Source organism: Pteropus vampyrus, unplaced genomic scaffold (genome assembly GCF_000151845.1).
Source record: "Pteropus vampyrus isolate Shadow unplaced genomic scaffold, Pvam_2.0 Scaffold147, whole genome shotgun sequence".
Classification (NCBI taxonomy): Eukaryota; Metazoa; Chordata; class Mammalia; order Chiroptera; family Pteropodidae; genus Pteropus; species Pteropus vampyrus.
The window spans coordinates 1068991-1085492 of record NW_011888928.1 but is presented as its reverse complement, the minus strand read 5'-3'; the positions used below and the strand labels follow the sequence as shown (position 1 = coordinate 1085492).

The 16502-nt window shown below is 46.0% G+C and overlaps 1 protein-coding gene across 1 annotated transcript in view; it reads right to left on the bottom strand.

The window, feature by feature from the left end:
- The window catches only part of SLC13A3 (solute carrier family 13 member 3), a 61239-nt gene that overhangs the window by 33162 nt on the left and 11575 nt on the right, over window positions 1-16502 (bottom strand). Inside the window, exons 2-3 of the mRNA XM_023536042.1 lie at window positions 4508-4773; window positions 1955-2118 (exon numbers count right to left, since the gene is read on the bottom strand). Of these exons, the coding sequence (XP_023391810.1) occupies window positions 1955-2118; window positions 4508-4743 (400 nt within the window). The 5' untranslated portion in view covers window positions 4744-4773. The remainder of the gene's footprint in view (window positions 1-1954; window positions 2119-4507; window positions 4774-16502) is intronic.

The following is a 16502-nucleotide window of genomic DNA, read 5'->3' as shown; positions in this document are numbered from 1 at the left end:
TGCATGATGGGGAAATACCCATAGCATAGTAAATCAGATTTATGTCGACGGTATATGGATCGATATTTTGATTTTTAACAGATACATATTTATTTTAATTTATATTTGAAAAAATATAACCAGCACACAAAACCCGTGGTTTCATGGCTAATGTTTGTTGTGTTCGGGGAGGCGGGTAAATGATTCAAAGCTGATGGGGGAGACCCGCTATTCATCTTTCAACATTCAGCTTCCATCTTTGGGTCCAGGTAGCATCTCTCACCCCTACTTTCATAGTCACATTCCCATTGGCTAAACTTAGTCATATGACCATATTTAATTTCAAAGGAAGCTGGAAAATTCAGCCTTTTCTCTGTCCAGCCATGTGCCCATGCAGGGGTTCTATTACTAAAAAAAACAAAAGAAGAATCAATACTGGGGGTAAACTAGCGATCTCTGCCCATACGTCCCAATTTAAAGCTTCCTTTTAAAATATATTTATGTAAATAAAAAGAAAGATGTTTTAAAGCAGACAGGATGTGGCAGCCATTTTGCAGCCATGAGGGAAAGATCAAGGGACAAACAGAGGTGCCAATGAACATTCCTGACATCTTTGTGCCTCTAAACCAATCTTGGAACTGCCTTTCTCTGACTTCTTGATATTTGAAGGAAATGAACCCTTATTCTTTAAGCCACTTGCAGACTGGCATTCTTTTACCTGCAGCCAAAAGAATTCTCACTGATGCAGTTGGTGTCATGGATAAGAGAGTGGGCTCTGGACACAGACTGCCTGGGTGCAAAGTTGGGCTCAGCCATTCGCCTGCTGTATGACTTCAGGAAGTCACTTGGTTAGTCATATAAAAAACATGGTAGCTACTTTTGGTTTATTTAGCACACAATTTCAGAGGTTTGAATGAATCAGATCCCTCATTTCATCACACAGTCTCATATTTGTTGCACATATCTCTTGATTTATTTATTTATTCATTCATTTATTTAGTCCCTTTTTTCTCCATTTCTCAGTCCCCTCCTTTCCAGAGCAACCACTCTGATGTGTTTACTGTGTAGCTTTTCATTTGCTTATGTTCTTGCAAAATATTTTGTCATTCGTATGTATTTTTAATTTACATAATAGTATAACGGTATTGTATTCTTCATCTCATTCTGGCTTTTTCCCCAGTCACAACTATGTTTTATGAGATCCATTTTTATAAATATACATTCCTCTCATTCTTTGCTCCTGAAAGCAGGATAGTGCTCAATGGTGTGCACCCACCACACCTTACCTTCCCTTTTACTAGCGATGGCATTCATGTGGCTTCCAATTTGCCACACCACAGAGAATGTTGCAGTGAACGGTGTCACACGTGGCCCCTCATGGACCTATGTGAGAATCCCTTTAGTATTTGCATTCAGGAGCAAAACTGCTAGGTTACAGGGTATATGCATATTTAATCGGATTAAATATTTGCAGAATGCTCTTAAGAAAAGCTGACCCAGTCCCCCCTCTCTCTAGCAGTGCACAGAGTTACAGCGGCCCCCATTCTTGCCAATATTTTGCATTATCCAGCTTTCTTATTTCTGCCGGTCTCGCCGAAGTAAATCTCACTGTTGTTTCCATTTGCATTTTTCTGGGTACTAGTGAATTTGAGCATCTCTTCAAGTGCTTTAAAACAAGAGTGAATTATAGTATCTACTTCATAAGTTTTGTTTTGTGAGGTTAAGGAGATAATGTATGTAAAGTGTTTAACTCATTGTTTAGTACATAGGAAATGCCCAATAAATGCAAATATGTTTTTTAACTACCATGGTTTGACTTGGTTAATGCTCAATCATTATTATTATTAAAATACTCTGTACACAGTAGGTGCTCAATAAGTGCATTCCTTGGCCTTCCCCGACACCCTGTGAACAGCCCCACCGCCACCCTTCCGCCTTGGTGGGGTTGGTCCTCAGTCCCTTTCCACAACCTCACCTGTATTCTCCTCACTCTCCCAGCTGAGGTCCTTCTGAGGCTCCTTCTGGCCAAAGAGACTCTTCAGGATGGCACTGGCGATGGGCAGCATCATGGCGGTGGAGGCAGTGTTGCTCAGCCACATGGACAGGAAGGAGGTGGTTACCATCATCCCCAGGATGAGCCTGGGAACAGAGGACATTAGAGGCAGATCCAGAACTGGAGTCCAGGAGGTCCTCTGGTCTGAATCTGCCAATCCTAGGACTCCAGCACACTCATTTTACAGATAGAAAGTTAAGGTCTGGAGAGAACAAGTCAGTGACCAAGCAAGGACCAAATCCAGTCACCAGCCTTTAGATCTAAGGAAATTGGCTCAATGTATGTAAGTGAACTCACCACAGGTACACAAGGCAAAATAGTTTCAAAGATGCCCCAATTCCCCAATTTTTCTCTCCTTTGCCTGCAAATCCTTGATGGCTCCCATTGCAGAATAAAGTTTCCTTGTTTCGGCACCAAGACTCTCTACCATTTTACCCCAAACGGCCTATCCCAGCCTTCTCTCCCACTCCCACTCCCCCTCCTACTCCTACCAGGCACCCCTGTTCAGGCTTCCCCAAACTACCCACCAGCACCCAAACACACCCTGCTCTCCTGCCTGCCTTCCATCGCTTGGTCCCTCCCACCAACAGGAATCTAAATTTCATGATTTTTTTTCCCTTTACACTTAACTCTTAATCTACCTGTAATTTATTTAGATGTATGGTATGAAGTCAGCTCTAAGTAGACCTTTTCTCAAAGAATAAACTAATTATTTCAATCCTCACCATTTATTGAATAAATCTTTCCCTTCCCCACTGATTGAGATTTCTTCTAGATTACTTATTCTGTGTTTTCGAATCTATTTCTGAAATAGTGTCCTGTTGATTTCATTGTAAGAACTTTAAAATATGTTTGCTAGCAGACCCACCCATTCTTCAAAGTCAAATGTAAGCTCCTCCATGAAAATGTCACCCCTTACCTCTCATGTGGGCTCTTATGGCATGTGTGTCCCTTGTGTATCAAATTCTGCTTTGTGTTGGGATCAGTTCTATAGATGGAATCTCTCCCAGGACTGACAGATCCTCCAGGAAGAAACACAGCTCCAGAGCCTAGTAGAGTGCTTGGCCCAGAGCAGATGCTAAAAACCTATGAGTTATCCAGAACCTTCTTCTCCCTCACCTCTATCCTAACACCCATCAAGAAAAGAGCTCTCAAATCTATCCATTCTGTCCATCTCCACTGCCACCACCCTAGTCTAAATTGTCACCATCTCTTGTCAGGACACCCAGAACAGTCTCCTAACTGGGCTGCACCCCTCATCTGCTCTTCACATGGCAGCCAAGAGGAATTTGAAAAAAATGCAAATCTGGTCATGTTACTCCCAAGCTTAGAATTCTTTAAAGCAGAGATTCATAACTAGGGGGCTATGGATATAATTCAGGATGGAAAGGAGGGAGGAAAATACATTTTCATTTTACTAACATCTAATAGAAATGGACTATTTCCTTCAGCAATAAACATAGACGACAGAGTACAGCAGTATTAGAAGTGCCTGGGACTTGGTCACCAATTAAGATCACAGATATTTCATATCACATTATTCTATTATAGAATTATTCTATTGCAGAAATCTTGGAATATCATTGACACTCAAAACTGCCTCAGAACTACAGTTGCTATTAAGCCAGTCCCTAGATCTTATTATTTACTAGAAAGGAGTATATATGGTACCATACCACAAATTTGTGTGTTTTTAAAAAATTATTTGGATAATTACATTTTTTTTGTAATTGTAGTGATTATTGTTTTAAATCCCATGTATTGTGCTTTATGCATTTAAAAACATTATTCTGGGAAGGAATCCTTAAGATATACCAAATTGCATACATAAATAGATAGATAGATAGATAGATAGATAGATAGATAGATAGATAGATAGATAAGCAAGCAACATTAACTCTATTTAAAAGGCTATTTAATCTTCTTAGAATAAAAGTTCAAATTCTAACCAGCAGCCTGAGGCCCTGCAGGAATGGACCCTGCCTCCTGTCTCTCCAAAGCCATCCTTCTACCCACTCCCCACTCGCCCTGTCACCTTGGCTGATAATGGCCAGAATTTACTGTGCAGGCCTAGGCTATTATATAGTTATTTTACAGAGAGAGGTTGAGGTTAAGTCATTTCCCATATTAGAAAAGGTGAAATTCAGCCCTGAGAAGTCTGAGTCATACTGCTAATACGGCCCATTTTAAAACTACTGAACACAAATCCCTGGGGGCGGGGCCTGGGGACGAGCTTTTCAATGGGTTTCCTAAGTGATTCTTATGTGCTTCTGAGACTACTCCCTTCCAAGAGCCTAGCACTGTGTCTGGCGCACAGAGGGGCTCGTTAAATATCTGAGGAATGAATAAGTCCGTGGAAGGTAGGACAAGGTGAGTTCGCTGGCTTGGGAGAACCAGGGAGAGTGAATTTGGGCTCCAGGAGATGTGGTCCCTCTGCCTCCCCACCTTTGGGCTGGACCCGTTACCTGGCCTTACCAGGCCGGCTGGACCCCAACGAGCATCAGGACCTTGAGGGCAATCCTCCGGTGCAGGTTCCACTCCTCGATGGCGCTGGCCATGATCAGACCACTGAGGAAGAGGAAGTTGGTGTCCAGGAAGTACTGGGGGCAGACTATGCTGGATGGCAGGATACCCAAGAAGGGGAAGAGGATGATGGGCAGCAGGGCCGTCACCGAGAGGGGCAGAGTCTCTGTGCACCAGTACACCGCCATGAGCAGGATGACAAACAGGCAGCGGCCTTCCTGCAGAGGGGAAATGTAGGCTCAGGAGGGTCAACAGAGTTCGGGGTGGCAGAGAGAGAAGAGGTCCCGGAGCAAGGCCCATCAAGGCACCCTCCTCAGGGAGACAGTGAAGAGGTAAATGCCCAAGGCTTTGATCTCAAGCCAGTGGCATCACCGATCTGAGCCTCATTTTGCACAACTAGAAAATGGAAAAGCTATGTCTGTCCATTTCATAGGACTGTTTGAGGATGAAATACCCCACTGTCTTAGTAGTAGACCCTGAGATAAGCATTAGAGTGAAAATAGTTTACTAAATAGGGGATCCCAGAAAGTTCTGGAAGGGTAGTAAAAAAGTGAAGCAGAGAAGGAAGCTAATACAGAGTGTGTTCAGGAAGTTACACTGTGGGCAGCTGGGGCTCGATCCTCATGGGGACCCTGGGAGACAGTGTAGATCGTGCATGCCTCAGAGTTGTCCCACTGAGAGGCAAGGAAGTTGAGCTATTGACCTGCCAACTCCTGGCCATCACGGGTTGAGGGCTGCTCCTGGGAGCATTGTTCCCCCAGCATTTTCAGCCTGCCCCATGCAGCCAGCAAACACACTCAGGCTGAGCGTCTTGGCCACAGTAAGAAGTTATTGGCATGTGCAGAATGGTGAGTACCAATGGGGATGTGGAAGGAGCACCAGAAGTGACTGCCACATCTATACCCGGCGTGTAGCAGGATGCCAACACACAGTGTGCACTCCATAAATAGTAATAATAACAAGTACTTTATCATGCACTGGTGGTGGGAATATAAAATGGTACAGCAGCTAAGGAAAACAGTGTGGTGATTCCTCAAAAACGTAAGTAGAATTACCATGTGACCCGACACTTTCACTTCTGGGTATTACCCCAAATAATTGAAAGCAGGGATCTGAAAGAGTATTTGTACACCCATGCTCATAGCATTATTCAAAATAGCTAAAATGTGGAAGCAATCCAAGTATCCATCAATAGATGAATGAATGAGCAAAATGTGGTATAACACACAATTGAATATTATTCAGCCTTATAAAGGAAGGAAGTTCTGACACATGCTACAACATGGAAGAACCTTGAAGATATTATGCTAAGTGAAATAAGCGAGTCATAAAAAGATGAATACGATACAATTCCGTGAGGTACCTAGAGCAGTCAAACGCTTAGATACAGAACGTGGAAGGGTGACTGCCGGAACTGGGGAGGGAGCAATGGGGAGCTGTTGTTTAGTGGGTGCAGAGTTTTAGTTTTACAGGATGAAAGAGTTCTGGAGACAGATGGTGGTAATGGTTGCACAGCACTGTGAATGTCTTTAATACCACTGAACTGTACACTTAAAAATAACTAAGATGGTAAATTTTATGTTCTATGTATTTTACCATAATAAAAATAATTGGAGGAAAAAACTAGTTTATCTATTATGATAGAAAACTTATGATAAACTCTTGTGGAGGAAAAAACAATAAAATAGACACCCAGAGTTAATACAATCAATTGTCCTTCAGAATAGCAAAAAAATAAATAAATAAATGATTGTTGGGGGTGAGGAAGAATAATTGTAAAAGAAATGAGCACAACTTAAAACCACTGTTGCAGCATCAAGTTACTGGACATACACTTTAAAGATCGAAAGCAAAAACAATAATACAGAATCAAATCTAATAACCAAAAATTCCCTGAGTTTCGATTTCTTATTATCTTTTCAGTTCCTAAACCAGGCAGAGGTAAGTGCCCGAGTTTTTGACCCCTACATTTCAGGGGTGAGATACCTTAGATAATCACAGATCTATAAGTATTTATAACTTTCAGCACTTGGTGCAAGCAAAACTGTATATTGAATCACAGTGTATAAAATAAGACAACCATGAATATAAAAATTTAGTTAAAAGAGAGTTTTCCTGGGAAAAGTGGGGTGGGGATCTAACCACTGGGCCCCTCTGTCTCTCCCTCCCCTCCAGCTACATGGGCAGCACCTAAGACCTCCCTGACTCAGGAAGTCAGTGGCAGACAGTCAGACCATCGCGTAGTGCTTCCCTGGCTTTACAGATGTGGAAACTGAGGCCAGAGAGGGGAAAGGTTAGACAGCAGATAGGCGTCAGAGATGTTTACAGAGCTCCAAACTGGGACTCCCCAGGAAGCTGACACCTTACACCAAGTCCTTATGAGAAAAGCCCTCTTAGCCTCAGAGGAGCCAAAGGGCATTGCCCCAGTATCCCACAGAGGCGCACGGAGGAGCAGGCCTGTCTCAGGTACTCCCGGTACATCAAACAAAGATGGCAGAGGGTGGCAGCACAAGAAAGAGCATGCTGTTTACAGAAGTTCTGGGAATCCCCATGTTCTGCCAGCAGATCTTCAGGGGAGAGACCACCTGGGGAGCCAATATATCCAACATTCAGACAACAGAAAAACAAATTTGGCCAATTCAGTCTTCTTAGGGCTGGGACCCTGTGAGTCTGCAAAGGAAACTGATTATTAGCTAGAGACGGTTAGTTTCCACAACTCAGAAAGGTGAGGTGGCTTTCCTGGAGTTGCGCAGCTTCTAAGAGATGGGCCAGGTTTTAAGCAGAAGCAGCCCGAATCTTGGCTACTTCTTGGTGTGATGCCCCCATCTCCATGCCCTTACTCCTATTTATTTTTCTTTATTTAACAAGTCATCACTTATATTAGTCAGTGTTCTCTAGAGAAACAGGACCAATAGGATATATACATAGATATGCGGAAGAGGAGTTTGATCATAGGATTGGCTCACACAGTTACAGAGGCCAAGAAGTCCCATGATCCGCCCTCTGCAAGCTAGAGAACCAAGAAAGCTGGTGGTGTAATTCAGTCTCAATCTGAAGGCCTGAGAATCCGGAGCTGATGGTGTGAGCCCTGAGCCGAGTCTGAAGGACCGAGAACCTGGAGTACCAGCAGATGTCCAAAGGCAGGAGAAGATGGATGCCTCAGATCATGCAGAGAGGAATTTGCCCTTCCTCTGCCTTTTTGTTCCATTCAAGCTCTTAGCCAATTGGAGAGGGTGGATCTTCTCTACTCTGTCTACTGATTCAAACAACCTCTCATGGAAACCCTGTCACAGACATACCCAGAAATACTGTTCCACCAGCTCTCTGGGCATCCCTTAGCCAGTCAAGTCGACACATAAAATGAACCATCATACCCCCTAAAGGCAGATTTTATAGCTTATTGGTTTCCTCCTCCACTAGAATGTAAGCTCTAGCAGGGCAGGGATTGTATTTTCATTGTTCACGTGAAATTCAAAGCGAACTGATCACTGTGTATTTTATCTGGTGACCCTAGCTGGGCCAATAGTCCAAAGATATGAGAAGGAAAAGCCCAAGAGTTTCTTGAGGACCAGATGTGGGTCGTAAGGAGAGATGTTCCACCCAGGGCCTCTTTAAATGCTGCATAAGAGATCTGCTTCTGTATAGATCCCAAAAAAAGCTCACTTGTGGCAGACCAATGGGAAACCTACTGGAGGGGAGCAGACTATCAGAGAAAAATGTCCCCCTAGGGAAGTGTTCCAGAGGGGTGACCGTCTAATTCCCCACCTGCTACGAGTGAGACTGGGTCAGAGAATGGGCCGGGCCCCCCAAGGATGAAGACACCTGAGCAGAGTAGCAGTCAAGCTCTCCCCTACTCCCTGGTCTCTTCTTGCCACCCCTCCCCACCACCCCCAACCCCCGATTCTCTCACAGTGGATGCCAGAAACCTCATTAGAATGTTGATGTTTCCTCTAGAAAAAGAGGAAGAAGAGAAACCCAAAGGGAGAGGGTAGGAGAGAAAGATCTGACTCTCTTACCCCACCCGCAGCGGCAGGAGCACCGGGGGAGGGGATCGAGACTTCAATTATCACCTGGAACTAACTGGCTGTTCCAATTTCTGAATTGAGACCGTTTGTGTATTAAAGTCACTGGAGGATTTTAATTATTTCCTGAGAGTAATGGGAAAAGTCACAGGTCTGTAGGAGTATTCATCCAAGTTATAGCAGAAGAACGTCCCCCACTGAATACATTTAGACTAATAGCTGGAGAGAAGAATACACATGACTTTTCTGAAAATTAGCTTTACGAATGAGCTATGATTTACACATAACCAAATGTACCCATTGTAAATGTACAGTTTGCGATATGACAAATGTACAGACCCATATAACATCCCAATCAAGGTATACCTTTCCATCACCCTAGAAAATTCCATTTCACCTCTTTCAGATCATTCTTCAAGCCCCCTCCACTGCTGTGATTTCTGTTGCTATGGGTTGGTTTTTGCTTGTTCTTGGACTTTGCTTAAATGGAATCATCAGGATGTGCTTTTGTATTTTTTGCTCAGTATACTGCCTGTGAGATTCATCCAGGTGGTTGCTAGTTCATTCTTTTTTGTTGCTGAGTATTATTCTAGTCTGTGAATATACCACCGTCTATTTGTTCATCCTCCTGTTGATGGACATTGGGATCGCTTCCAGCTTGGGGCTGCTATGAATAAAGCTGTTATGAACATTCAAATACACCTGCTTCAGGGATGACATCCTGAGAGTCCTTCTGTGCAATGTATTAATTCTACACGTTACACAATGAGGGTAGGGAGCTATGTGGGGAAATCCTGGCTGCAAAGTTCGCCTTTTAAAGTCTCTAAATTCCAAACCTATATTCATGCATTCATATGCGCTCTCTCTCGCTCGCTCGCTCTCTCTCTCTCTCTCTCTCTCTCTCTCTCTCTCTCCCTCCCTCCCTCCCTCCCTCCCTCCCTCCCTCCCTCCCTCCCTCACTCCCTCTCTTGCTCCTTCCCTTCTCCATTCCTTATCTAGGTGCTCTTGCCAGGATGTCAACATCACTCTAGTGTTGAGGAATGACTCCAGACACACAAAGTGTCAGCTGGGGAGGTGACCCAAGGGAAATGAGAGGAGTTAAGAAGTCAATCATTGGCCCACTAGGGGCTTTGGCAGTACGTGGGTCAAAAGTGTGTTTCATTACCTTGCTTGTTAGGGACTGAGCAGGGCCAAGATGACCCCGAATAGCTTCTTTGCCCCAGCTGAGCTTCCCGTGGGCAAACAGATTCATAATTGCCAACTGGATGCCAGATATCTGGTGGGGGATTAATAAGTGCTGATGCCCCTCATCCCCTGGGCCTTGAGGATAGAACTGAATTCTGGGAGAGCAAAAATCTTCCAGGAGGTGTGGAGGCCGGGACTAGAGACCTGGGGCCTATGAACACTGAGTGGTGGGCTCTCAGAGATTAAGCAGGCCGAGCCCATTCCCACCTCCAGGTCTTTGTACCTGCTGTCCTCTCTGCCTGGCCCCTGAGACCCTGACCTCTGCTCAGCTGGCTCCTTCTTGTTGTTCAGCCCTCGTATCAAAGGTCACCTCTTCAGCGAGTCTTTCTCTGATCACACTATTGTGGCTTGATCTTCACTGTCCAGCCTTGTTCTTGCTGAAGTAGTTCTTATTTGTTGACATTATGACCTCCCTACTAGAGATCACAGGACGATGTATTAAAAACCCCTGCTCCATTTTAAAATCCCCATTTTACAGGCGTGGAGAGGAAGAGTGGTCTCTTTGGGAGCACACAGAGCATGAGAGCAGATCTCATCATTCCCCATCCTGATTACCATTTAAAAAACGGACTAGGGCGTGGGGGGCAGGTGGATCCATGATTTTACTCTAGGCCGCAGCACATCTGTCCCACCTCTGCCTCTTGGGCCCTGTTTAGTGAAGTCAGACCAGCCACTGGGCCACATGGAGGTTCAGTTCTGCATGTCTGCAAAATGGAGGTTTCTCTTGAACCCTCAGGGGTAGGTTGGAGTAGAAGCGTCGAGTCATGAGATTCCAAGGCCCTTTGAATTTTAACTTCTGGGGTTCAGAGGTTGAGGGAGGTGGCTCATTTTGCAGGCTCACTTTCTGCGTCATCTCAGAGTCAGCAGTTTGCCTCCTGGTCATTTTGTTCGGTCCAGAGGCTCTGCTTCAAGAAGGGAAGCAGAGGCGGCCCAGGGTATGCGGTGTCATGGCTCCAGGTGAAACATCTCTCAACCCCTCAGCCTATCCCCGCTGGCCATCAAAAGCTGGCATGACTCAGCTGAAAATACCAGGTGTGGATGAGCCTAAAGGAGACTACACACCAGAAGACAGATGCCAAGAGCAAGAAGCCTGGTCTCAGTTATCGAGGCCGACCCCAGAGCCCAGATTCAGAAGACCTTGATGTGGTTGGAGTTGGGAGATGCCTGAAATGGAAAGTGGTCAGCTTTCTTTTTTAGAAGGGAAAACAGTCCCAGGAAATCTCTAGAGCTGGGCTGTCCGAATGCAACAGCTTCAGCCACGTGGGGCTATTTAAGTTTAAATTCATTCCGATTCTAAATGAAATTTAGAATTCCAGTTTCTCGATCATACGAGCCATGGTTTAAGTGCTCAGTAGCCACATGGAACTGGTGTCTACCATTCTGGACCGTGAATATAGGACATTTCCATCATTGCAGAAAGTTCTGTTGGACCGAGCAGCTCTAGAGAATCCAGGCCCGAGAGCCAGGGAGCCTGGGATAGTGGTTTTGCTAGCGAATTCTAATGGCAAGTCACTGAACCCTCTTAGCCTGAGTTTCTTCATCTGCAAATTGGGAATCATAATCTGGGGGTGTCTACATCACAGGAGATCCCACTGAAATCCTTTCCTTAATTTTTTTTTTTTTGATATTCCATGGAGGTATATCTGTTCAGTAGTTTCTCCGACTTCGATATTTATCTTAATATTTATCTTTGATGTCCCCTTTCTTCTTATTTCTCACGCTTTTTGTGGGTCCTATGCTGACTATTCATCACAGGACTGGGGTCATTCTCTCCACACCAGTTTCGTGATCAAGGAAAGAGTGGAGAGAGGGGCTGGGCAGAAGCTGAGGCAGCAAGTGTCTGAGTATTAACACTGTTGATTCTCTCAGAATGCTTTCTCACCAGCTTGGCCCTGAAGTCTCTACTCTAGGCAGTAAGCTTAGTGTGAAGATTAACTGTAAACACCAAGAACGTTACAGTTTTTCTGTGTCTCTTTGAGCATTTATGTCTCTTTGATTAACCGAGAGAGAAAACTAGAACAATTACAACCATATAGCTGATTATTATCCGTTCTTTATCTTCCACCCACCTTCCAACATCCTGCTTCTCACCAAGGGTCTTCAAGCCTCCTCAACCAATCATCTGAACTTTGTACTGTCACGTGCAGCTCAGGGACTCTCCCTTCCCCCTGTGCATGCTCCAGGCTTTGCCAGGATTAGGAAGGGCTCACGGAGTTGAAAAATGCTCTGGAGAAGTCTGCGTCCTGCCTACGAGCTGCAGAGGCCGGTGCCACTCTCGGTTTCCTTCTGCGAGTGGTCCAAATCCCACCACCGCTGTCACCTCTTCTTCACACACAGGGGGTGGGATTGTGGTCAGCCTTTCTTCATCAAAGAAGACATCTTCTTCTCCCTTTGTTACTTTTTGTTGCTGTCTTCAGGCTCCTTCAGAAAGGCAGATGGAATAGAAAAGTCTGGATTCCACCAACTTAAACCAGAAGTGCCTTCCACCTAGTAATTTTGTCTTCAGGAAGTACTATATTGCCTTTTGTTCATCTGTATTATATAATCTTTCTACAATCAACTTGCACAGTAGAAATAGCATGGGCTTTGGAATCAGATAAGCCTGAATTCGAAACACAATCCTTCCACACTTTAGCCGTATGATCCTGGATCAGCTACTTAATATACTCACTCTTAGTTTCCTTACATGCCGTGGGCAAACAATAATCGTACCTTCCCCGGAAAGCAATTTATTTCACATAAGAGACTCACCGATCCAGCGATGGACACATGAAAATGCTCAATAAATTTGAGCTATTGTTACATTGTATTAATCATTAATAATCATATGTTATTGTTACTTTATTGTTAATGATTCAAGTTTAATTTCTTAAAGTTGGGCTTCAAAATTACTCTTCTTAAATCTTAAAATAAATTCTTAAAATCTAAGAGCTAGAATGAACCTGAGATCATTTAATCTAGGGGGTGATTTTGCCCCCAGGGGGCATGTGTCTGGGGACTTTGCTGGTTGTAATAATGAGATGGGGGTTGCTAATGGCATCTTGTGGGTAGAGACTAGGGATGCTACTAAACATCCTACAGTGCCCAGGACGGCCCCCAAAACAGAGTTATTCATTCCTTAGTGTCGATGTGATGGTGCCGAGGTTGAGAAACCCTGGTCCGATCTAACTTTAGTACGATGGTTGCCAGAGAAGAAAAGTAGCTTGCCTGAGGTCACCCAGTCACAGATGAGGACTGGTTTTACCTTACCTCCTTAGAAGACCACTGTACCCTAAGCGTTATCAGGCAGCCGGGGTTGGGGGCAGGGCTGGGACTGGGGTGAGGCAGGTACACGACCCCAACACTGAGCCCAGCTTAAGCGTTGCTCCTTGGGTGCCTCATCTGGCTTACTGTCCCTGGTTAGGAGCGAGAAAGCAGAGAGGGGTCCATGGTCCCTGAGCAGCCTTATTCCTGCCAACCCAACCCAGACATTTCTTAGTGCAAGCCTTATAATACCCCCACCAAAGAAATCCCAGCTTCTCAGATTTAGCCAATCCATTACCACAGGGATTAAAGTCTGTAGGCAAAACACACAGAGGTGGGGTTGAGGGGAAGAAAATGCCATGTCAGGCAGTTAATTTTTGACCTAGGGAATGGCTTCTAGGCAGACACAAGGCAACTTCTTTCCCATTGCCCCCAAACTTGCCTCCATCACTTACTTGGCAGAGAAAAAGAACTGGTCTGTTGTCTGAGCCAGAGACAGGAGCTATCTGGAAACTTTATCCACCACCATCGCCCCCTCCGTCCACTCCTTCCCCGACTCCACAGCTCCCTGGTGGGCTGCAGCAGGCATTTCTGTCAGAGCACTGGGCTGTGCCCAAGCTCTCGCAGGCACCAGCAGCTCCACACCGGGCCTTTCAGAGAGCAAGACTAGGGCCAGCTGCCCACAATGGTGCCCTCCTGCTGCTCACGAGAGGCCCGTTCCCCAGTAGTGTCCATGGCCAGGGCTGGGGGCAGCCCTAAACTTTGAACTCTGGAAAGGCAGAGGCCATGCCTTAAACTTCTCAACTTCTCAATATCCGCCCACCACCTCCACCCCAGGACTGGCACCGAGCAGTGGTCAAAGTCTCCGGAGCCACTCGGGGTTTGAAGCATCATGGCTGAGGCACCCATTCCTGGTGTAAGTGACCTTGGGCAGATGGCTTTCCTGCTCTGAGCCTCCATTTGCTCATAGATAACACAGGAATGGCAGCATCGCAAAGCCACCACGGTGGTGCAGAGTTACCACAAAGACACAGTGTCTGGGAGATGGCTAGTCCCCAAGAAGCAGGAGCTGTTGGGATCAGTGGAAAAGAGTAGTGGACAGGGAGCTAGGAGACAGGGGCTGAAATCTGGACCTGATGCCAAGAAGCAAGGAGCCTGAGTTATGAGCTTGGCAGCCAGCACCAGAGAACCTGGGTTTGAATCCTGCCTCTGTCGCTTCCTAAGGGAAGTGACTTGATTTGGTGCTTCAGTTTCCTCATCCGTAAAATGGGGGTGATGATAATGATGATAAAAATTTCAACCTCATAGGGTTGTTGAAGAATTAAATAAGTTAATGGAGATAAAGTGCTGGGAGCAATGCATGGCAGAGTAAGCTATCTAAGCTATATATATTTAAAATGTTACCTACTACTGACGGGCTCTGTGCTTTTGGGTATATGTCTTGCCCTCTTTACATTAGAAGTTTCATCCCAGTGATCCATAAGGCACTTGATGTGGGAATGAAGGTAATGAAATGACTCTAGGTGGCACATAGGTATAGACCCCAAAGAGAAAGGAATCTAGAGCACACACCCAGCAGACCCAGGCAAAGGACTCGCCTGGCAAGAAAAGAGACAACTCGAGAGCAACCTTCTCTGCAGAGGCCATGAGGCATCTGGGCATGAAGCTTCCACTTGGAGAAAGGGAGTTAAATGAGGCCAGCTGAGGCTCAGGGTGACAAGGCCACTAGGAGTCCCACAGACCTGGGTTCAGATCCCAGAATACCACTCTCGAGCTGTGAGCTTTGACTGACAGGTGGCCTAACTGAGCCTCCGTGTCATCATCCCTAAATTAGGAAGCATGTTATGCAATCCTGAGGAGCTGGGAGGGTGATCGAAGGGAAGATGATTGTGGCGGTTTTTACAAAGCCCTGTGATTCTGGAAGCATCTCTACCCCAGTCTCTCAAGCAATTCTCCCTCATGGCCTCAGGGCAATACCGTGGCTATTCAAGATGGGTACACACAGTGAGCACTTATATGTGCCAGGCACAGTTTCTATGGGTTCCCTTGTTAAACTCCACCCACGGCCCCACAAGGCAGCTAAGCTGCTATCCCCATTTACATGTGGCTCAGTTTACTGTGGCTCAGAGAGCTCGAATGACTTGCCCAAGGTCACACTGCCTCAATGTGAACGGCATACGAAAATAATAAAGTTTGTATTTATTGAGGGCTTACACTGGCCAGGCACCAAGCCATGCCTTTGACATGCATTGGCTCACCTGCACATCACACAACGCTGTTTAGAAATGCGAACCTGAGGCACGGAGAGGTTCGGCAAACTTCTTCATGTGCACTCCTGGCAAGGGATTCCCACCATGGTGGTCTGAGCCCAGGGCCTTAGTCCCAGTCATATGGGCCCTGGCTCAGTGCCAGGCTCCGCGACAAGGACACAGTGATGATAACAGCCAGCGTTTACTGAGTACTTACTACATGCAGTTGCTGGGCTAAGCTCTTTATGTATTGTGACTTTTGCTTCTCACACACTCTGGTAGGTTCTATTCAAGGAAATGAAAGGACAAACGCTCAACAGAAAATCACTTTACAGGTCTTTTTGCATCCCCTCTGGGTCTGTTTGGTCTTAAAGACAAGCCGAGCTGATTTGAGTGTGCCCGCTTTCTGGAGGGGGAGACTGAGGCACAGAGGGTTAAGACAGAAACTAGCCCAGGGTGATCCAAAGGGAAATAGTTGAGGCAAAACCCAGAAGCCTGGTGCCTGATTTCCAACCCGAGCTCCCTCCTCCCTTCTCCTATGCCTGAAAACACTCTGAGAAAGGAGTTAGGGGCCACCCGTGTCCATTTGGGCTAAAGACTCAAGGAGAAAATGAGGAGAAAGTAGAGAGGGCGACTTGCTCCAGGAGACCTCCGAGGCCAGCCACTCCTGTCCTCCCAGCCTTCCTCTGGACTGGAATGTGTTAGTCCCCTGGACTCATTAGCAGATGTTGTACAACTCCAAGTTCTCCGAGACATTCATTAAAAGTGTTCCTGGGGTGGCTTATATGCCATGGCCGACCGGGCCTCACTAATCATTCCTGAGCCAGATAGGTGAGTGGGGGTGGGTGGGAGCCCCACTGGACCCAGGAACCCCCAGCAGCCTGGCTCAGCCCCAGGAGGACAGAACAAGTTGTTCCAAAAAAGAGGCCCACCCACTGTGTGACCTTGGGCGGCTCCTTTCCCTATCTGGGCCTTAGTCTCCCTGCCCTTCAGTTCAGTTCCCAGCATGGGGTGGGGGTGCATATAAGCCCCTCTCAGGGCTTCTCCACCTCCCCCCACTCCTGCCAGCCCCTTCTACACTTTCTCTTGTTGAAATGAAATCCAGCCTGAAGGCACTGGGGTGGGATCTAATTTTAAACCCCATCTAGGCTCTTCAACTTAGTTTCTCTGATCAGGGGGCCAGGGTCC